Source organism: Phaethon aethereus (assembly GCF_964289735.1).
Source record: "Phaethon aethereus genome assembly, chromosome: 14".
Classification (NCBI taxonomy): Eukaryota; Metazoa; Chordata; class Aves; order Phaethontiformes; family Phaethontidae; genus Phaethon; species Phaethon aethereus.
Genome location: NC_138590.1, coordinates 9836260 through 9858821, shown reverse-complemented (window position 1 = coordinate 9858821; position 22562 = coordinate 9836260). Strand labels below are relative to the sequence as shown.

Here is a 22562-nt window from a genome sequence, read left to right as displayed (position 1 = left end):
TCTGGATTGCACTTGATAATATCAGCACCTACTGAAGGACCCACCTCCTGGCTGCTGCCCTTCAGCCCAGGGAAGCTCTGTGGGTCGCGGGAACGGGTGGTCCCCTATTAGTCCAACAAACAGGGCAGTCTGTGCAGGAAGGAAAGCAAAGCATCCTCTTTCCAGGGCTTTTGGGGTTATTTTGGTCCTCTGTGCCTTGCATAGTGTTCTTCAGCTACTGAAGAAATTGCTGTTTGGTTGCAATATTGCAAGGGAGAAGCCTGCATAGTGTCCTGGATCAGCACAGAGAGGACCTGTTATATATGTGTGCATCTGGGTATTTTTCTGTATTTTTTTTCCACCAGGAGGATGTTGAAGTTAACACTTGTCATAGAGCAGGGAAGGACCCAGGGACAGTCCCGTGGCACGCACAGGCGGGGGGAGCAAGGCACAGCCCTTAACCGGAGGACACCTGTGCCTGCACATGCGTGCAGAGCTACAGGGACCCCGTTCTCAGCAATCATTCCTCCTTTTTGCCACATTCCCTATGGCTTTGCTACACACCTGAACTAAACAACATGACCTACAACATTTGACCGTGACCCTGAGCCTCAGGGAAAAGCAAATCCTTTTTGTGCAGCCAGATTTCCTTCGCTGGTACCATGCCACGCTTCACTTCTCTCCCTGGCTACTGCCGTATTTCTTTTTAATTCCCTGTACAGGTAGTAAAAATGTCTATCAAGGTCCATCTCCCCAGCATGGAGAACCATGGTAGCCATTGTATTCCATGAAACTTGGCCAGAGCAGCCCCGGCTGCACGGCTGGGCTGCCGGTGCGGCCACGGGAGCAAAGTACGTGGGGGACATGGGGAGGAAAGTGGGTGGGAGCACATGGGTGGGGAGGACAAGCTGCTTCCTCCATGCTGTTGCCAACAGGCACCAGTTGGGATGTATGGGATCTCAATTATTATCTTTTTTTAAAGCCAGCCTCATGGAAAACTATAAATTAATCTGCTAATTAAATACTCAGGTGAGAGACCAGGGAACCTCCAACCATGCAAGCAGAGGAGCAGCTATGGCTTCTTCCGCAGGTAATTGGAAGGGATCCAGCCCTCCCAGCATGGACCCCCAGTCAGGACCTTGCAAAACCACCAGCCGCTGCTGTTCTTCTCGTGAACTTCAAACAAAGTCCCTTCTTTAAAGCTGTTGGTCTCCGCGTCGCCTTCAAAATCTGCCACTGCCACATAGAGAGCTTCCCTGGAGAGGTCCAGACTGGAGATGGGGGCTGAGGTCCTCTCCTTAGCTTCCCCTCTCTCCACTGGCTTGGATATGACCTTTGGGCTTACACTGCTTTTCACTTTGGCTTCATCTTGGACGGAGGCAGAGAGGAACGGCTTGGCTTTCGGAGGAACCAGCATGGGCCTCCCCGGCACCGGGGATGACCTGATTTCAGGAGCTTCCCGTGCTGGGGCTCTGAGCTCCGCCGTGGGGCCGGAGGCAGGACCCCCTGTTTTCTTTGGGGGGGGTGGTCTGCGAGGTGGCACAACGGGGCGCTGCGGTGGAGGCTCCCTGGCACCTGGGGTGTTTGCTGGGCCCAGTGGAGATTTAGGCAGCGCCTCTTTCACGGTGTGACTGTCCAGCTTGGGCAGTGGTTTGCTCTCCATGCTTGGTCGCTCCTGAAACCTTCCAGAAGCCTCTGAAGAGACCATGGCGTTACTGAAGGAGCTTTCGCTGGCAGGGGTGTCCTGCTCGGAGGGTTTCTCTGGGCACTTTGCAGGTCTAAGCTTGCTCCGCAGGCTGCAAATGTCTAGTTTATCATCAGCTGGAGGTGGGTCATTCCGGGGGGCTGCAGCAGGTTTTGGCCTGATCTGAGGTCTTGACTTCAAGAATGGATTCTGGGCGATAGGCTCAGGCTTGTCCTCCACAGGCTCAGCTTTTGGCTTGGTTGGCTTGACAATGGGACGGAGGTTTGGCTTTTTCACCTCCTTGGCTGACACCTTGTGTCCACATTCCAGTCCCATTTCATTTTTCAGCTGGAAGAGTTTGCCCTTCTCCGGTTTCAGCTCGGGCTTCTTGCTGTCCTTCGGAGCCGCCGACTGCTTGGGTGGGATCATGGGCAAAATCATGCCTGGGGGCTTGGGGGGAGGCCTCTGCCTCTCCAGTAACTCGCCTTCTGATTTAATGATGGATTCCTTCCTGGGTGGCAGGCTGGGCTTCTCCTCTGTGTCACGGTCTGAGATCTCCTCATAGCCACTGGCAAAGGCTAGATCCCCACTCTCAGGAGCCTCCTTCCCCTTCCAGTCTTTGGTCCACTTCCCACCACAGTCCATACCATTTGGAGGAGCCTCTGGCAGAGGACGGCACGGTCCTGTCACTTCCTCACCGGCATTGCTGTCAGCTGTGGCGTCACCAAGCCGGAGCTGGGACATCTCGTTGGGTAGCGGAGCCAGGAAATTTGGCCTAGATGCATTGCTGGTTTTCTTGTACTTATCAATGAATGTGGCGGGGGCCCAGCCTTCCTTCTCCTCAATCTGAATGTACCACCAGCCGCTCAAGTTCTTCTCAATAACCTGTTGAGGGGAAAGGAAACCTCAGACATCCTTGCAGGAGCCCTCTCTGCACAAGAGGGGATATGCTGTGTGTGTCTGAAATGATGGCAGGGTGGCATATGGCCTTGGTGCCTCCCTGACCTGGTAACCAAAGGCCATGTCATGACAGGACTGGTGTCCTAACAGGAGGGGAACCTGCTAATGATCTCTGTCAGGGAAGGAGACCTGCGTGCCATGGGACCAAGGAACGACGCAGCCATGTCAAGGAGCTGCGGCTGAGCTGTCACCATCCCGCCTGGGAGACAGGACCGGGGTGCCGGGTGCTGGTGGTGGCCACTGCGTGGCACTGTTGGAGCGATCAACCGGCAGCGATACTGCATGGATCAGCAATTGTCCAACCTCTGTGAGCTCCAGAAGTGGGGCTGGTACCTTGGAGGAGCTGACTGGGGCAATCGTAAAGGAAAAATCCTCTTAGAGAGGCACAGTTTACATTTTGAAAAGCAAAATCACATCTGCAAGAGGGATTCTGCTAGCAAAAGCAGGTGTGCTAGGAAAGCAGTTCTGGAAGGGCTTTTAACTTTACACCTGGTCTAAATAAGAAAAAACCCACCATCTTTACCCCCATTTGTGAATGGTTTTCATTTCCACTAGCTCAGACAACACAGCACCCACGCACTTGGGGGACAGGAGGCCACCAAGAGCACCAGGGACTCCAAAGTCTCATGAGCTCAGACGAGTTTCTCTCCCGCTCTAGGACAGCCCTGGGATGTTAGCAGTCCACAGAGGCAATCACATGCACCACCATGCCTGGTTTCCACCCAGAATGCTGTGGTAAGCAGATCTTCCCTACCTGGAAAGGGAGCTCCTGCCTGAAACAGGACCCAGGGCAATGGGAGTCAGGAGCACTGCACTGACATGAAGATGTGAGGAGGGAGGACAATAGTCTCACCTCTACTTTCATTCCTGCCTGGAAGCTGATGCCATCAGGGATGGTGGTCTGGAAGTCAGCAATAGTGTAATATTCCTCTTCCACTTGAGGAGGGACAGGAGGTTTAGGCAGGTTCAAACCACGTGGCTATGGCAAGAATAAAGAAAACTTGTCAGCATGTTCGTACAGAAGGTGTGACACAACATCTACATAGACCATCAGCCTGCAGAGACACAAGCCAGCATGGCCAGGCCAGGGAGATCAGCTCTGCCCATGTAGCATCCTCTCCAACACAAACCAGCAAACCATTTCCAGGCTGAGCAGAAAACTGCTCAGTGCCAGAGCTCTTGCTGACAGCAGAGGGAAGGAGCCAGTCTGCAGCCTCCCACTGGCAACCCAGCTTTGTGGGACAGACTGGCCAAAAGTCCATTTAAAGACCACACGCAAAGAGAAGAATCTTAGGACAGGAGGGGGGCAGCATGCATACTCCAGCCTTGACCAAGAGCCCATGGTACAGGGGCAAGATCCCAGGCAAAGAATAACCAGTGACTAGAGCTCCTTTCAGCGCTCCTCTCTGACTCCCTTTGCCATCGCTGCTCTCCTACATCAGCTGGCACTTACTATGGTGAGATCTCGGCGAGGAGGGGGTCTCTGCCTCATCTTTGGTGACTCTGTGGAGGAAGAATTTCAGATGCTGTTGAGTTTCTGGCTTTTGGTCACATGTGTGTTCACAAAAGACAAGTGAAAGAGAAAATAGAAAGGCAAGGACCAAGCCCGTCCTATAGGAAAGGAAGCTGAAGGGTGAACCTGTCTACCTGGTATCCTAAGCGGTGTGCGTCACCTGGAATTTGAGGGCATCCCACTCGAAGAGGAACCAGCTTTGCACCGTCAGGTGCTGCTGCGAAATGCAGCTGAGGTCATCACATGAAACTGCTTTTTCATTGCAGGCGTCGTCTAGAAGACCTGCCCTGTAGAGGGGTTAAAATGCCCCAGCTTCTGAGAGGAGAGCATCTCGTCTGGGAAGAAGGGTCTTTAATCCCCATCACACTTGCTGATCCTCAGCAGGTCCCTGGGCAGCACTGTGCTCATGCCTCATCTGCCTGTGCAATGTCACCTCCAGACCTTGCTGCAGAGCTCACAGCACCTGCAAGCCTTCTGCCTCCCTCACACCCAGTTACATCTCCCAAAAGCCTGCAGGAAAGGCTGTGCTAACAGCCCAGCCACCACCGGACTCCTCCCAGCTGGCCACTTACTGCGTCGGATGTCAGCACTGGGCAGAGGACGGCTATCGAATCTCCCATCCCTTTGGCCAGCGAGCCCATCCTTCTCTCGGCTTGCCACGACCTGCTGCCGCGAGATGCCATCCAGATCCAAGGCACACGAATGAGCAGAGGAACCTGACCCCAGCTTCTGCGAGAACGTCTCTCCATTCCCCTTTTTGAGGTAGGAGGCAGGGGCCCAGCCTTCTTGGCCCTGGTACCTGCAGTGGCAACAACGGCAGCATCACTGCGCAGAGCCCCGGCACTGCTCCAGGGCTGCGAGCCCTTCCCCAAGGAGCAACCCACTGTGCTCAAGTGGTGTTGAGCCACTGGACATCCCAGGACACGACTGACCGAAGGTACTGCATGAGCTGGGCAAAACAAGCTTGCCCGGTGTCATGTCCCATGGCATGTGGGCACCTGGAGAGCTCCAGCCATAACTAATGCTCCCGTGCAAGCTGGCCACAGGCAGTGGGAGAGCAACGGTACGAAGCCTGATTTCCTTTTCACCTCAGCAATGGCACTGGTTCAGGAATGAAGTGCACTGGCAGGGGAAACAGAGGGGAAAACCAGAGCACTGCTGCTAGGATTGATATACCTGGTCTTTGGAGAAAGCACAAGCCCTCTGCCCGAGCGCCAGCAGCCTGGATCCCTTCCCTGTTCTAAATCTGCACTGTTTAGGAGAGAAACCAGCCCCATGATCTGACTGAGAAAGCACATCTGCGGAGTCTCCCTGCCATGCTGGAGGGTTGTCCCATGCCAGCGTCAGAGACTCTCTCCGCTGGCTGGGCTGCAGCCACTATGTTCAGATGGCACCAGCTACTGGGCTTGTAATTGTCTTTAGAGCTCTCGTGGCAGCTCTCCTCTGCTTAAAAAGTCAAGGGACGTTTTTCTTGGGCTTTGTTGCTGCCAAGACCAGAGGTTCAACGTAAGGTTAAGAAAATTGCAGCATGTGCTCCCACCCTGCACAAGTCCAGCCATTTGCTACACCATAGGCAAGAGAAAACTAGCTTCCAGGAGAAAACAGCTCGGGACAATCTGGAGTTTTTGGCCTCAGCACACCCTGCACACAGCAGACCTGTCCTGGAAAACGGCCCTTCTCCTCAGAAGCCTCCTAACACAGCCAGAGGATCCAGCCTGCCTTCAGGACACTCACTGGTTTTCCTATCAGCAGCACACAACGACGTAACACTAATGCTCTCACATGGTTCCCTTTGTGCTGCTGGGGCATGTGATGCTGTGACGCAGTCCCCCTCCCACCACAGGAAATTGGGGGATTTTAAAGATGTTTAACCACAGCTATGCTTGGCTGAAGCCCTGACAACAGCTAGCTTTAGTTTGTAAGGATGGAGAGAAATGAGTTCTGGTGCTCTGCTCTTTCCGATACCCTAGACTTGCCTTTGGACTGTACATCAGGTCTCTGCTGTGCACAGCCCCGACTGCAGTGCCAGGGAAGAGGAAGAGGTAAGGACAGTACCTGATTTTCCACCAGCCCTCCAGGTTCTTCTGGATCACCTCCACCACAGCTCCTTTGTCCAGGTTCATTTCATCCTGGTCTCTTGCGGTATACGGGTAAATAACGGTGTACTTCTCCTCTGTTGGAAAGAAAGTGCAGTTTCACAGAGATAATGTTTTACAGAAATCTGGACTCAGTCAAACAATGGTTAAGTGCTTTATATAATAGTAATTCCTGTTGTAATACAGGTGCAAACACAGAGACACACAACCATTCATGAAAGAAATGCCAGTGAAATGTATTTCAAAACAAACCCAGCTGCATTTTGAAAAGTAAGCTTCGGTGAGCTAATCTGGTCCAAGGAGAAGTTGTCTAAAACAGTTCCTCCTCTCCCTTAGAACTACAGACTATCTTTTATACGACAGCTCTCCTTTCACCTGCTCTTCACAGAAGCTCTTCCACGCATCCATTTCAGTTTAAATTTCTTTCTTAAGAGCCTTTAAAGAACTGTCCTCTACAGAGGGAAAGAAATCCCATAGACATCAGGGAGTAATCCCCCGCTGCCCACAGACGTGCTCTCATGCACAGCTCTCAAACTGCTTTACAACAGCAGGTCTACATGAACTTCCCTGTACAACAGTTGGGTCCCCCAAGACATTGGTCAAAGCCCCGTGGTGAGCCTGGAGAAGAGTCTGATGTCCTGTCCACTAGACCAAACAACAGTAAGCAGAGACATGGATGCTCTTCCTCTCAAGAAGAAGGTGAAACATCCTAACAGCCATGCAGACCACATATCAGAGAAACAGGTCTGTCCATCCACCCCTCTCCCTCACCTTGTCCTGTCCTCTCTGCAGGAAACCCAGGAAAGCAATTGCTTGTGCTTAAGCAGTGCCACAACAAGGTGAAGGCCATTTTGGGGAAAGTCTACCTGCAAAACCCACACCTCTGGACATTCATATATCCCCACTGTGCACGTTTCCTGGCTTTGTCTTCTTGGAGGAGAACAGCCCTTGAAGGGCCTGATTTCCCACCCCCTTCATGCAAATGAGCCAAAGCAAAAAATGTCCTGTCACATCCAGCAAAACCAAGCTGGCTCTTGCCCTCCTGACCCTATCTGAGCCACCAACCCCAGGGCCATGGCTCAGAGAAGTTACTATTACAGGAACTAAGAGAGCAGTTGCAAGAAGTCTGCATACATGTGTTGGGGGAAAGAAGAAACTCCAGCCTCTGTACACAAAACAAGCCTCAAAAAGTTAGAAGGAACAGCTGATAGAGGAAAGGGAGGTGGACATGAGTGGGCCTAATGGAAGGCTGAGGACCATGTAGGACTGACACAAGCAGGGTCCATCACATGCAAAGCGAACAAACATGCAGACAACAAGGCTCCAAGCACAAAACATGGGCAGCTGAACAAGTCTCTATGAAGTCCACCTTGACCCCATCCACTGGTGTACAAGTCCCCAAGAGTCCGACGGCGGCCAACGTGCCTGGGCAGAGACCAGTATCTCCATGGGACTGGGAAGAGCATGTTGGGGAAGCAGGAGAAGGACAAGAGAGGACATAAGGAGGTGGCACTTTGGGTCAAAGAGGAGACAGGGCTGACACCAGAGAGTGGCACAGAGACTGTACTTGCCTGGAGCCCTCTGGGGGGTCTGAAAGCCTCCGCGGTCTGAGCCTCCCCTCCCACCTCCATCTCCCCAAGCAAGGGGCTGAGCCAGCTACAGCCTTTGAGCATACAGTGGTCAATGGGAAGGATGCATTCTCCAGGGGCGTTTCAAATTTGCTCTAAGCAAAGGTTGCAACTTTGCTGTTCTCACAACATGAACTCATGCATGCTCTTTGTTCTGCGTGGGTTTAGAAGACAAGGGAATTGTTCTAGGACCTGAGCTGTGCTCATCCTCCAGCACAGGTAAAACAGCTCCCTGGGGCCTAAAGGAGTCATTGGGATGGCAGAACTGGGTGCTGCCTGGAGGTGGCTCCTTCAGCCCTTCTGTGAGGGAACAGAAAGGCCAGTAGTTACGCTGCCAGTATCCAGCTGCCCCACTCCTGCTACAGTACTGGAGCAGGATGCTGGGCAGACAGGACCACTATGGGCAGACGTGACTGAACAGCGCATGTGGGTTTGTCCTTCCCTGTGCTCTTGCCCTGCCTAAGCCAGGGAGGGCTAAGCAGTCCTGCAAGCAGCTCAGTGCAGTTCAGTGTGAAGAAGCTGGGGCAGATGTCTCCAGCAGCTTCTTACCTTCGTCGGGCTGCATTGAGAACTCGTCCTGGACACCATCCTGGGCCTCCAAGCAGGTTGCCGGCACCCAGCCTTGCTCCTCTGATGTGCTCACAAACCACCAGCCTGAGAAGAAAACAGCAGGTGGCTCAGCCAAGGGCTCCCACCAGCCAAAAACTCCTTCCCTCCAAACCACGAGACTGGGGGGCTTTGCCCCCTCCTTGCTGCTTACATGGGAGGCTAGGGTTGACCCCAAAGCAACAGAGCCAAGTGCTATCTGAAAGGGAGCACAGACAGCAGCGCGGGAGAATCACAGCTCAATGCCATCTAAATGTACGGTTCCCATCCCACAAAAAATGGGAGAGACTCTGAGAACTGAATGGCTCCAGCCACCGAGTTTGCTTCCTCTTTTTTTTTCTCTTCATGGTTCATTTTCCCTCAGTCTGGGTCAGCAAGTCCAGGCCAATTAGCAGAGATGAATACGCTGTCTGCAAACCGATAGCTGACTCCTGCTGTGCTTTTGCCTTCTTTACATTTGTGGAAACAGCAGATTTTAAAAGCGAAGAGCAAAAGCAGGATTAAAACATGAGCTCTCCCAGCGGAAACCTCGCCAGCTCCATAGTGGCCACAAGCAATTCTGGGCCACCCTGGGTGTCCAATCAAAATAAACGTGTGCTTCTCAGTTATTAAAAGCACAAGCTATTTGTGTCTTCCGGAGGAAACAAAATAAAAGACTGAGCATTACCCTCAGAAGCTCACCAGTGAATCATTTAGAAAGACAACTAGATTGTCGGGGAGGGAATCAGCAGCTACCTGCATGGAAGTGAAAAGCAGGGCTGACATTTGACAAATAAATTATTTGCCATATCTTTTGAATTTGCTGTGCTAATAGGTTTCACTTGCTCCAGGGTTCCTTTTATTTTCCCCATTCTAACATAGCTGCTGGTGCAATTAATCCTCTGGGGACCTGTTTCCAGAATTATAAAATCTATTTTCACAACTTATCTTTAAACCCCCATAAGCAACTTCTGTTAACTTCAGGGAACAAATTCCCTTTTTCAACAAACTCCAGAAGCTGGGCCCACAACATGACTCGATCTCTTTGCAGAGTTTAAGAGCAAGCTTAAGTTTTGAAGCAAGCAAATGGCTCGGCTGCCTGCCCCAGCTCCACGGCTGGGTGCTTCATCGTGTTCGGAGACAGGAATTGCGAATGCACAATGGGTCTTTCATGGGTACCATGAGAGTGTCCCCCACTGTCAATAAAACAAGCCTGCCAACACTGGGCATGGCTTCTGTCCTCAGGACTCATTGGCCAAGTTTTGCAGCATGAAGAAGCATGAAGCAGAGACTGTAAAAGATGGACGGCACCTGGTGCTCAGCACACTGCTAATCAGACACTACCTTTAAAGACAGCCCTGAAATCTTGTCCACACTCATATAGACAGCCTGCAGACTGAAGCTGCTCCCTCCACATATCATCTCAACTGACCATCCAAGGACATCCCTGTGAGGTGTCTGGAGGCTGTTTTGCGTAAGGTCCTATTAGGAAAACACTGACAATACAGGATTGCTATTCCTGCCTGTGCTCTGCGATGCAGAGTAGACCAGAAGCCCTCTGCCAAGCCAAACTCTCTGTACCTGATTCGTTCTTCTCAATGATATCCACCAACTGGCCCACGCACAAGCTGATCTCGGAGCTCTCCTGCTTCTGGTAGTCCGCCACCACGACATACTGCTCCAGCACCAAGGGGTCGACTGATGCAGAGTCAGCTCCTGCACAGGGGGGACAAGAACCGACCCGTGTGCTGGGGTCAGCACCAGCTCCCAAGAGCGTGGGCCACTGCTCCCAAGCACCTGCTGGCCTGCGAGCAGCTCCAGGACACCCTGGGGACCCCAGCGTGAGAGACATGAGCCAGAAACTTGGGCAGTGTGAGAAGGAGAGAGACCAAAGATCAGCAGCCAGGTGAGATGGGTACAGCCAGGTGAGATCTTTCACTTGCTACCCACCTTCCTGCCCACAGAGCCGACCAAGCAACACCACCACCGCCACGGATGCACACAGCAGCCTGGTCCCTCCTGTTGGAGGCTGAGGGGGCTCGGCGCAGTCTCCTGTACACTGGCATCAGCTGCCCCAACGCACGGACCAGCTCAGACCCCAACTCAGTACCCACAACCTGCAGTAAGCTTCGCTGGTCCTGGCTAAAGACCCTGGACGCCCAGGCGGAGGCGTGTTTGTAAGACAGAGCAGCATCCCCCTGTCATCATTGCCCGTACGGATTTCAGCCACCTTCTCACAGCTCACCAGCACAGTTTGCTCTCTCTGCTATTTGCTCCACGAACGCTGCTCAGCTCCTCCTGCTGCTCCTCCTGCTAGAGATCCCAATTTCACGTCAGAAAAGAAAAAATATACCCCAAGGAGGAGCAAAGGGGCAGGATTCACCAGGAGCAAAGCCTTCCTTTGGCCAGAAAGGGGCCTGACACCCGGAGGAGAGACGGCTGCGGCACAGAGAGCTGGGTGCTGCAGCAGTGGCTGCGCAGGGGCCAGGCAGGCTGCCATTGGCACTGCGGGCTGGGCCAGGGGCCGGGCCCCTCCTCTGCCAGGGGACCAGCAGGGCAAGGCTGGCTTCTATTTTCCACGCACATTTTCATTGAGGAGAGGGCTCCGGCTACAGATGAAGCCCTTCGCCTGGCATTGCTTGCTGAGGGAGCACTGCAACACAGGTTTTCACGTGCATCTGTCTCTGCTGTAGAAACACGGCCCCGAGGTGGTCGCTACACCCCGAGCACAGCTACCCTCCTCCCGCACAGGCACAGCAGCTTGCCGCATGCGGGCAGAGCGCGGAGCCACGCCGGGCTGTGCAGGCCCACGAGGGCAGACGCTGCGTGCTCAGGGCCGAGTCCGGCCTATTCAGCCCCACCAAGCAGGGCGTTCGCTCGGGCTCAGCCTCCTGCGAAACCAGCCACGGGACACTCGGTTACCCAGAGCACCAGCAGCACTTGCCCCGTCTGCCTCCAAAAGCCTCCAGGAAGCAAAAAGGCGTCAGAAACTTTTGCCCACAGCTCCCCTCCACCCCGAGCCCCGGCTCTGGCCTCCAACCCAACACTTTGCCTTGTGGCTTCGCAACCTGTCATGTGAGGACACCATTATATGACCCCGTGATAGTAAGAACTGCGGTAAGAATCAATTAATTTTGCCAAGTGCTTTGGAAATAGGATAGTGTTAATTATTATAGCATGAGTGACACAAAAGAATCACACAACTGATCACGGGTGTTAAGTCGAATTTACAGGGCCTGTGCATGTACAGGGAGCCTCAAGTTTTGGGTCGGGGCAGAAATCACATCTGGCCCAGCTCTCTGGCTGCTATGGTATGACAGATACACAAGACAATTGCCTCCAGACTCTAAAGGGTGTGAGAAAGAAATGACACAGAGTGATGGTCCCTTGGGATATAAAGGCGAAATGCAGCAAAGACAAATTCAGGCTACGTATCAGGAAGAAGTTTCTATGGGCAAGTGCACTTACACTGCAACGGCTCCCCATCACGTCAGAGGTCTCTGCCTGACAAAAGATCTTTCCTATGGGGGAACCTATTGCAGAGCACAATACTGCAATGAGCGGAACAAGAGAGATGAGCAGACCCGGACAAGATCTAGCAGGTCTTCAGGAACCCTAGGATGCCCTGCTCCCCCACAGAGAGGTTCTCCTGTGCCCAAGATCACAACCTTTCACACTGGTTCTGCGAAAGACAGACCACAACAAAGATTGAAATGAACAATGTATCTTCAGGACAGTCTTATTTAAAGGAAGGGGAGGCAAATTGTACGTGTTATTCTGCTATAAACAGCACTCGGCCAGCTCACCTGGAGCTCTGCGAAGTGCAGAAGATCTGTTACTGCTAATGAGAGCTTCCTCCATGCCAAAACCCAGAGGTGGGGCACCAGACAGAATTAAAAATAGCCCTCTAAAGTGAATGGTGGATGCTAGGACTATCATCTGTCCTACTAGCTCAATTAAAGGTTTGTGCTTAAAGTGATCAGAGGATCTACGCAGGCCCTGAGAGAGAAATAACAGCTGTAGGAAGACAGAAGTATTTTCCTTTCTGCCTCCGTCACTATAATTACACCCATTTCTCTGAGGCTATTTGTAGCAAGCAATTCTGGATCCTCCAGTGTACCCATTAAACCTGCAACAGAAGTGGCAAACTGAGCTTGGAGGAAGAAGTAGGAGTTAATTTCACCTGGCGTAATTGTCCTCAACCACAAAAATACACACTCAGGTTAACAACAAAACATCCTATTTATGTGCAGACTTAGTGTCTTAAAAATAGCAATGGTGTAAACCTTACCATCTGAGATGAGAGACAGTACTAAAGCTCTGCAGTGGGGAGGGGAGGAAGCATTAGTACAGTCCAGAGCCTACAAAAGAGTGAGTTTTGTAGACAGCTGTAGGCAGGAGCACAGACTGAACACTAAATACCCCTCACTTTTGAGACTGACACAAACGTGGTCTAGAGAAGGGATATGCATTAAGTCAAGAGACCACTGAGGTCCTTGGACTGGACTTGCAAAGCTGATGCGTGTCCAGAGAAGGGCAACGAGGCGGGTGAAGGGTCTGGAGCACAAGTCTTACGAGGAGCGGTTGAGGGAACTGGGGTTGTTCACTCTGGAGAAGAGGAGGCTGAGGGGAGACCTTATCGCTCTCTACAACTACCTGAAAAGGGGTTGTGGCGAGGTGGGTGTTCATCTCTTCTCCCAAGTAACTAGTGATAGGATGAGAGGAAATGGCCTCAAGCTGCGCCAGGGGAGGTTTAGACTGGATGTTAGGGAAAATTTCTTTACTGAGAGAGTGGTCAAGCATTGGAACAGGCTGCCCAGAGAGGTGGTGGAGTCACCATCACTGGAAGTGTTCAAAAAACGTGTAGGCGTGGCACTTCAGGACATGGTTTAGTGGGCATGGTGGCGTTGGGTTGATGGTTGGACTTGATGATCTTAAAGGTCTTTTCCAACTTTAATGATTCTGTGATGCTTGCCGTGGGTGCAGGAGAGCTGCCGGGGGGGTGTATTCAGCTCTGCAGGCAGGGCCCAGCAGAAGCTGCCTCCAGGCAGTGCAATTCCCAGCTACCAACCCAAGGACTGCTCAGCGCAGTGACCTTGCTCTCAAGACACGTCACATACAAGTCATGGGTCAGCCTGTAAATCTTTGCAGGTTTTGTTTGATCGGAAACTTGGCCATTCACCCAAAGTGTATAAATGAGATGTATAACAACAGGTAGGAAATCTCACAGATACAGGGTCGCTTGTGACGTTTCCAGCCTTTCCAATTTCAGGCTTTGCAGTATCAGTGCCAAAAGTGAGGACTTTCTCATGCGGCTTGGACACTGATGCCTCCAGAGGGAAACCAAGAGCTCAGGACTGAAATAAAAGAGGGAGCATAGGTATTTGTTTTTGAAGCCTGCCCTTGCTGTACACTGTAGCCCCTGCCTAATGCACCTTCCAAAAATGTCAGGCTTTTTCCAAATTTGGGTAAAGTTTCTTCCTCCTAGTCCTCTGGCCTCTGCTAATCTGTCCCATGCTCTCAAGGACAGCCCCTCCTCTTCCAGACCTTGAGTTTGTAAAGATCAGTACTGCAAAAGTGAGTTTGTTCCTGCTTTCATGTGAAATGGACACTAGATGTTGCACTGTACTCTTTGCAAGCTCACTCATCTCTCCAGGGACTTTTCCAGAACTGGAAAATAATTGCATGGAAATACCATTCACCAGTGGCATTTTAGAAAGGTCCCCCTATGGCGGCTGTAGGGTATGACAGCTGTGTTTTCACTGCCTCTCATTAGACTGAATACTGTGGTTTGGAGTCTCTACGCCATTGCAGGCACATTACATAGCACAGCAAAAGGGATGTGGCCACACAAGAAAGGATCTGAATTAAACTGGCAGGGGGATATTGGAGCTCTCTGCCACCCTCCTTGGGCACCTCCACCCAAATATAAACTCTGGAGACAGTTTCAGGTTCTCCTGCACTAAGTCAGCACTGCAATGAACCCATGACTCTCCATCTGTGCTTTCTGTTGAACTGCAAGAGGAGGAGAGAATAGAAACGTTCAAAACAGTCTTGGGGACTGATACAGTAACTACTTTTAGACATAACTAAATCAGTGGCCAAGTCAGTCTTCAGAGTCCCACAGTCTGGGGAATAATCCACCTCCCTGCAAGCTGCAGGCTGTACGGAGCCTGGGCCCATGCCCAAAGCTCACAGGCATGTGGGATTACAAATACTGGTAGAAAAACTAAGCAGCGGAATCAGATTTTATTTCCAATGCTCACTTACACCGGGCCCTCCTTGCAACAGCAAATGTCACTTGAGTCTCTGGGTCACCACAGGAGGCTGAGGGCAGGCAGCACTTTAACCCACTTCGCATCCCAGTGTTTGCTTAAATGCCATTTCAAGGCAGGGCTTGCTGCTGCCAGGAGCTTGGGAGCTCTTTCCTGAAGAGCAGTTCACCCCCTCTCCAGCAATGAGGGGAGAAATAAGCAATTGGGAAATTGCTTATTGGAAAACTCATGATTTTTGTTTGTTAGCAGCTATGGATGCCCCCTCCTCAGAGAGATCCCGTATCAAATGAGCCTTTTTTATGCCTTGCTGCGTATTTGCTACCTCAAAGCAGGCCTGGCCTGAGGAACCAATGAACCATCAGGGACTTCCTTGAGGTATAAAGAGGAGTCGGAGTGACAGCAGCAGAACCAAACTCTGCTTCTGCTGCCAGAAAATGCAAACAGTGAGAGGAGTCTTGGAACATGTCTGGCACAAGGCATCAGCCCTTTGTAACATTACTGCACGCAAACATCTTTCCCTGATGGCTACTGTGCATATGCTAGGTGCCATGGGCAAAACAGCGCATCCTGCCCTGCCGGTGCAGGCTCTGGCTTGGACGTTACCCAAACTCTCCCTATTCCCTCCCTCTCAACAGTGCCAAGCAAGCAGCACCCCAAAAAGCATTTTCTCTTTGACCTCAGCAACATCCCTGTGTCACTTACAAACCCACCATGCCAACAGGATGGCAGAGTGAAGCTGCCCATAAACCTGCGGTGGGAAGGCAGGACGACGCTGTGTACACAAGCAGGAGGAGAAAAACTCCTGCTTCTCTAACAGCCAGCATCCTTAAACTGAATTATGCCCTCAAAGAACTGAGTTATGCAGCAGAAAACTTCCTCCTCTTCTTCTGAACTCTAGAGAGGCCTTCTTTTCTCTTGCCTAATGTCAGTGGATAGGATTCAAAGTGATCTAAATACACACTGACCTCATAGAGAAATATAACACCCTTCCCTTACTCAACAGATGTTCCTGCTGAGCCAGCACACAAGAAAAGTTTTCAAGATGAGGAAGATGATTGTATCTTTATTTTACCTCTGTTCTATCAAAAGAGAGAAGAAAAAAAATTGCAGCCTGTTTTTGTCCACACCTGCAGCCAGATGCTTCCCTCTGCCTCCAAAGCCAGTTGAAGACCCACCACTTCAGCACAAGACTGAAGTCTGTGCTTGCAAGTGGCTCCTGAAGAGCTATGAAATGACCATCCCAAGGTCCAGCTTTGGCAGATGCACCTTGCTGCAGTCAGAGTTTGAGCAGTAAATGTTGTCTGAAGGTTTTAACCATACTGGTAAACCCCTGCTAGTCAATCAGGAGAGCACCCAGTTATGACCTGCCTGTGAGAACAGACCAAAACCGGGAGCCACTGTTCAACAGACAACATCTGAGCTTTTCAAATGCATCCTACAATTAACCTCAGTTAAGATGCTGGGACACCATCAGTTCTTGAGGGAGGGATGACCTGAAGCTCCAGTGGAAAAGAAAGTGGAATCAAGCCTTTGAGTCTCCCCTGTACCTTTTTTCTCTCCTCTCAGAGGAACCCACTCATCTACAAATGAATTTGCTTACGCAGCTTATGGCAGCGCCAACTCTCTGGCCAAAAACCTTTCCACAACGTATTTCAGCAGAATCTCCATCCAGCCATGACTCAGACCTTCCTTCCCAAAGACCCTCGTGTTATTTTTATACCTTCTGCGGCTTCAGTAGCTGAAAGATGCCCTCCCTAATCCACAGACTGAAGGCTTTTCCTCTCCTCTCTCCTTCTCCTCCTTCTGGGAAGCTCAGACAACTGCTAAAACACACCAACCAGAGAGTATTTCAAGATGTTCCCCTCTCTAGAGGAGCAGGGGTAAAGCATCCCAGATCCAACCATCTACCCAAGGGTCCCAGCTGGTGCAATCACATAGCAGAACATAGCGCTGCATCGGGAGATTTTCAGCTTCACGCTGACCCCCATGCAGCTCAGACCCTCCTTTGGACTTGTGAAATTTTTCATCCCCATCCTCCTGGCTGCAGACCAAGCCCTGCCCTTCACCAAGACCTGCGAGACAGCCCCTGCATGCGGAGCTGTACTGACAGCAAGGCGCCAGTCCCGAGCCCACTGTACCTCCTCTCCACTACTGCCCCGTGTCCACCAGCCACCACAGAAAGCTATGGGAGACGTGACAGCTTCTTGCAAGGGGCTTGCCCACCCAGCCCAACCAGGTGTCCCGCCGGCAAGAGGCAAAGCAAGAGCAAGGGCCGGGTAGCAAGCGGCTGTTACTACCTCTCTGCAGGAAAGAGGCCGTTCTCTGGATAAACCCTGATGGAGGAACAAAATGACGGGAGACAAGGCATGAGGCGGGGAGGGAAATGAACTTGGAGGTGGCAGCAACAGTGGCAACAACTCGATTAATAAGTGAACGGGGAGGCCAGCACAGCATGGAGAGCTGCAGGCGTCTGCCCCACCTTTGGGAGCACCACGGGAGGTGCAGGGGACGTGGGATGGGGAATTGGAGGCTGCAGTGAAATCCTGAGGGGGTGAAGGGGGCACATGGTGTTGGGAGCCCCACAGGGGAGCACAGCAGGGATTTGGCTTGCCATGGAGCCAGGCCCCCGCCTTGCTCTGGGAGACTACAGCTGTGGGTGAAAGGAGGAGCTGGTGGAACCAGCGGAGAGGAAAGAGTCCTTACCAGACCTCTTCTTTCCAATGGGCTCCCTGAAAAAGAAAAGGAAGAGCATCAGCAGAGGGATGGGGTAGTGGGTTGTTGGCCAAGTGACAAACACCCAGGAATGCACAGCAGTGCTGGCCCCAGTGGGACCAGTTACCTCCCTCAACCCACTAACGTCCCCATGGGTGACATGGGGCACCATCCGCCTTGCAAATAGCCCGTCGGTTTCCTCCCTTCATTTAGTAATTTAATGCTTTTGTCTTTCCCAGGGTGAGGCTTGGTTGCTGGCCTGGCCTCCTCAGTGGCTTGGTCTGACAGCCACAACTCCCACCATGTCACTTGGCAAAGGTGGGTGGATTGGGATGATCTGGCAGCACAGTCAGGAGCTGGGGAAGCGCAAAACCCCAAAACTGGTCCCAGCACAGACCACAGCTCCCACAGAAGTGGGCACCAGTTTGAAGACAGACAAAGAGGGAAACACTGAAGTTCCTCCATGTCCTGTACATCTCTTGGGGACAAGGATAGGGAGCAGTTAGGGAAGGGGCAAACATTTATACCCCAAAAGTGGATGAGCCATTAAAGTGTAGAAAGGATGAACACCAGTGCTGTGCTGCAGAAGTGACTCTGGGACACAGCAAGCAGGAGCTATTGGTGGTTATGAGGAGGCAATGAAGTAGCTTCAGCCCAAGTCCTCTCACTATGGCCAGTGCTGGCCACACTGCTGATGAGATGGCTTAGAAGCCACAGGGTTTGGGTCCCTTCTCTTATTTGAATGTTGCCAAGAAACATGGTTGCTGAACAGCCTCAAACCCAGGGCACAAGTACAACTCTCTTCAGGCACAATGAAATCTGGGGCATTTCACAATTAAAAAACAAACACCAAATCAAGGAAAATATGGGCCCAGAAAAGCCTCAAAAAATCAAATCAAGACACCCAACCAGCCCAAAACCCAAACAAATGCACCAGCCCTGTCCCTCGCCCAACCACAGTGGTCCATGTTGCTACAAAAGGGCTCTTAACACTTTCACATAATTCACCACTGTGGCCTTGAAATGTTGCTGTAGTGTGGGGTGATAGTAACCTGCTCCCTGTTCACTTATGGAGGAGACTGCTTTCTCCACTCCTCAGACTCACATGTGGGACAGATCAAGACCATCTGGCCAAGATGAAATATTCTGGTACTAGCAGACATGCATCAATCCTTGTTACTTCCAGGAAGAGTAACAAGCACAGAGCTTCCAAGGAGGAAAACGTTCACCTGGTGCTAAGGGGACGCTCCTGAGGCTTCGAGCTGCCTGACTGCTGCTTGGAAAAGCGGCTGGACCAGCCCAGATGGACCCCAGGAGCCCCTTCATCTGCTTATCAAGTCCACTAGCAAAACAACCTTTCCCCCTCCCTCCCCTTCATTTTCAGGCCAAGCAGAGAAATCCCTTCATGCTCAGCAAGAAAGCCAGCCAGAGCTGGGCTATGCTTTGCTCTTTCAAGCCTATCTGCATTTTCAGACTATAATTACTGCAGACATTTTATTCCCCTGGAGCGATGGGGTGACGCCAGGACTTGATTGCCTCCAAAGACTGCCCACCCATCCTGGCAATGTGTTTTGCTCACAATGCCTTATCCTCCCAGACCCCTTCCCTTTTCTCCGGTACTCATCCATGGAGCTTTCAATAAAATTAAATGAAATGCAACAAAGATGGACTAGAAACAAATGGGACATTGTTACCTAAAAACTGGAGACTATCTGTTAAGTTCAGAGACTACAGAACTATGCAAAAACCTGAATACCATATGTCCCAGGTGCAGAGACCTATGGAGGAATCTACTGGACAGAGCATCCCGAAGACATTTCTAAACAGAGACTGCATTGCAGGGATAAATCAGTTGATCAATAAGCCCCATTAAATCTGCCCCAGCTGAGTGGTATGGCAGGGAAGGGAGGCAAAGCAAGGCCGGATGAGCATGCTGGAGATCCGCAGGTGGGCATGGCACCCTCGTGCTGACAGGAGGGCGCTGATGGAAATATCTGTTGTTTTTCCCCTGCCATCTGCTAAACCTATTAGTGTAACTCATCCCCCTGTTTCCTTTCACCGGCTGCTCCGTCTGAATGAGGGGGCAAGGAAGGAGCTGCAATTTCACTTTGCTGCTGGGTTGTTCCTGGCACAGATACAAAGAACTGCAGGTCTGAAGACCAGCAGCCCCAGCCCACCACCTCAGAGGGGACAAGAGCTCAGACAAGACAGGAAACAGCAATAAACTCCCAGCAGCATCTCCTCCTCCAGCCCCTGTGGACCAGAGAAAGGAATGCAGCAGAGCCTGCATGCACAGCTTCCTGGAAACCGATGGCTCCAGAAGAGAAGAAGGAAAGGCCACTCTGCCTTCCACTGCGAAACTCATTTAGCTCTCACTCCCACAACATCCAGGCTGTGCAGATGAACCAGGCCATCACAGCACAGTTAGAAGGCACTGATACACTGCTGGGACTGTGTGCCACCAACCAGTCCCACAAAGCTTCCTGGGTGGTAAAACCCACAACTGATTCTCCAGCTGTTTCTCAGGACTTTCCCAGCTCCTTGTCAGGAACACTGAAGGTACGGGTTCCCGTGTGACCGGAGTCTCACTTAAAGCACTGAGCCAACAAGACAGCCACAAGGTGCAGCGAGCTCAGTTCAGTGTCCTTCAAGAACCTGAGAATCCTCCAGTGCAAACCTGAAAGGAAACTCTTACACATGGAGAACGCTTAGCACCAATTAATACTCCCCATGCCACTTTTTTTTAGGAAAAAAGAGTCAGGTTTCTCAAGCACCTTCTCTAGTGTGTCAGGCAGCATCCCTCTGGATCCCGTGATGGGAAGGAGTGAAATGGGGAGCACAAGGCTGCAGTGAGGCCATGAGGCAAAGCCTCTTGGGAGGAAGGTTCAGAACAAACAGAAGCTGGCTGTTCTTCAGCAATACATAGGTGAGCTGCTAAACTCCTTACTGCAGGATATTGCAGACACTGAAAGTCTTCATGGGCTTACAGGGTCATAATTCAGGCAAGAAATGTTAATTAAAAACCATTAATTATAAAACCAGGAAAACCCTAAAGGCTAGGACAGTGTCTAGAGAAGAACTGTTACAAGATTGCTTGACGTTAAACTCTTTCCTAAAACACTCACATTTGGTGGCTGCTAGGCTTGGCAGACCGCTGTGTGCTGCAGGGAGATGGCTCTGAGGTTGCCACGCAGAAAAGCCCACCTTGCAGTAGGACTCACGGGAGGAAGGTGCCCCGACATGCAGCTTGGGGACCTCAGCACCACCCCTGCTGCCCCACAGCCCTGAGCACAGCCAGCTCATGGAGCGAGGGGGACAGTGGAGCACCAACACAAGGCAGACAACTCCAGCTGCTGCCAGAGCCCACCACACAGGAGCCATGATCAATATGCAAGACAAGACGGATCTGAGCTCACCATTCCAAGAAAACATCTCCCACAGAAAAAAAAATCCTTCTGTAACACACTAATACCATCAAAATAGCTATCAGGTAGTTCATTTTGTAAGTATCCAGCAAGCTTGGAGACATTAGAAGTCTTAGCAAAGTTTATGCAGATGAGACAGACTGAGAACTGGGGTACAACAGAGGTCGTGTTTGGGAGAGCTGGTGTTTAGCAAATGCTCCATCAAGCAGTGAATGGAGCCCCTGTCCCCCACACTGCAGTGCCAGTGCTACCCCTGTATTTAACCACTGGACAGTCGGCCAAGTTGAACCTTCGGGCTCAGAAAGCTGCCCTGTTACCACTGAAAATCAAATACTGTGTCCATGTATGGGGCTTGTGCTGCAGCTAAGTGTATTTTTGCAGAATGGATTCAACATCTCTGATGTTTCTGTCTGCTGTCATCTAGGAAAGACAGTTCTCATCAGAGAGTAAAGGAGACCAGTGTTTTGGAGCTGAGATCTAGCCCAAGCTCCTGGTGAATCTGCACGTAGGCACTAGCAGAACTGCAAAATAAACGATTCATTATACAAGCTGTAATTTGTCTGGATAGCAGGACATGGCTCAAAAGCCACAAACCAACATCCATCAACTGAGGGATCTCTAGCTTACCAGCAAAAGCTCCTGGAATGGTTTCCTAGACGGGGCAGCCACTCCATCCTGGAGCAGAGACCTGAGCCTCTCCTTTTTCTATTAAATCCTCTGTCACCTGGCCCAGGAGTTCATGTCCCTATTACCCCGCAAACACTGTGCAAGAGTGTCACGGAAAACGTTTGCTTCTGGCACAGCCCAACTACAAGGAAAGGTAAGCACTCAAAAAGCTATGGGGAAGCAGGAAGAGAAGAGACTTGCTTCTGGAAGACACTGGCTACAAGTTCGCACTTCCAATTTATGGCAACAAGAGAAAGGAACAGATTTGGTCCCTGTTGCAATGATGGAAACATGTTTCTGCCCAGTGCCTCCTACCAAACAAATCTTCTACCCACCGACGGCTGCCAGCAGGACCTTTCAATTAGCCCAAATGGGAGAGACAAGCTGGCACAGTCAGATCCCATCAGGCCTGATTCTCATTTTAGCCCAGTTTTCCCTTCTTTGATTTATTGGGGCTGGTGCTGCCTGGGGCCTCTGTCAGTCTGCGTGCGCGAAGCGATCCATTACTGTGACTGCCAGTGCCACCCCACCTAACCACACATCACCACGGCTTCGGCATCCATAGAACGACGACGGGCTGCTGAGGCTGCTGCAAGCATAATAACCCTGTTAGCAGCGTATGCTTCCTCATCCGATCAGGTCCCAGCTCATTATCACACACCTTCCAGCCCAGACAGCACAGGCAGCCTGCAGCCATCAGGGCCCTTTGCTGAGTCAGCAGAGCTGGGATTCAGCCCACCTGTGGGACCTGGGTCCTGCCGTCCCCCTTCTCCGGCCGGTGATGCTTCCCGTGGCACACGGCAGGGAAGAGCGGGGTTACTCCCTCTGCACTTGGCTCTCCACCCCAGCAAGGAAAACATCCATAGCAGCAGAGCTGAACTGCCCTTGAAACATCCCAAAATCCTCTCCCTTTAGCCAAGGGCTGTTTGGAAGAAATAGCAGGAAAGCAAGCTGGGGACGTGAGCTCAGAGGGTGCTTGCACACATGCAAAGGAAGGAAGAAAATAATTTTTAAAAGCTGTCCCAGGCTTTGGCTGCTG

At 51.5% G+C, this 22562-nt stretch overlaps 1 protein-coding gene across 1 annotated transcript in view; it reads right to left on the bottom strand.

Moving 5' to 3' along the window:
- Positions 1-1051: 1051 nt before the first annotated feature.
- The window catches only part of SH3PXD2B (SH3 and PX domains 2B), a gene marked incomplete at its 3' end in the record, with an annotated part of 76574 nt that continues 55063 nt past the window's right edge, over positions 1052-22562 (bottom strand). Inside the window, exons 6-13 of the mRNA XM_082006032.1 lie at positions 17424-17449; positions 10027-10161; positions 8410-8514; positions 6192-6309; positions 4709-4935; positions 4077-4126; positions 3477-3602; positions 1052-2548 (exon numbers count right to left, since the gene is read on the bottom strand). Of these exons, the coding sequence (XP_081862158.1) occupies positions 1052-2548; positions 3477-3602; positions 4077-4126; positions 4709-4935; positions 6192-6309; positions 8410-8514; positions 10027-10161; positions 17424-17449 (2284 nt within the window). The remainder of the gene's footprint in view (positions 2549-3476; positions 3603-4076; positions 4127-4708; positions 4936-6191; positions 6310-8409; positions 8515-10026; positions 10162-17423; positions 17450-22562) is intronic.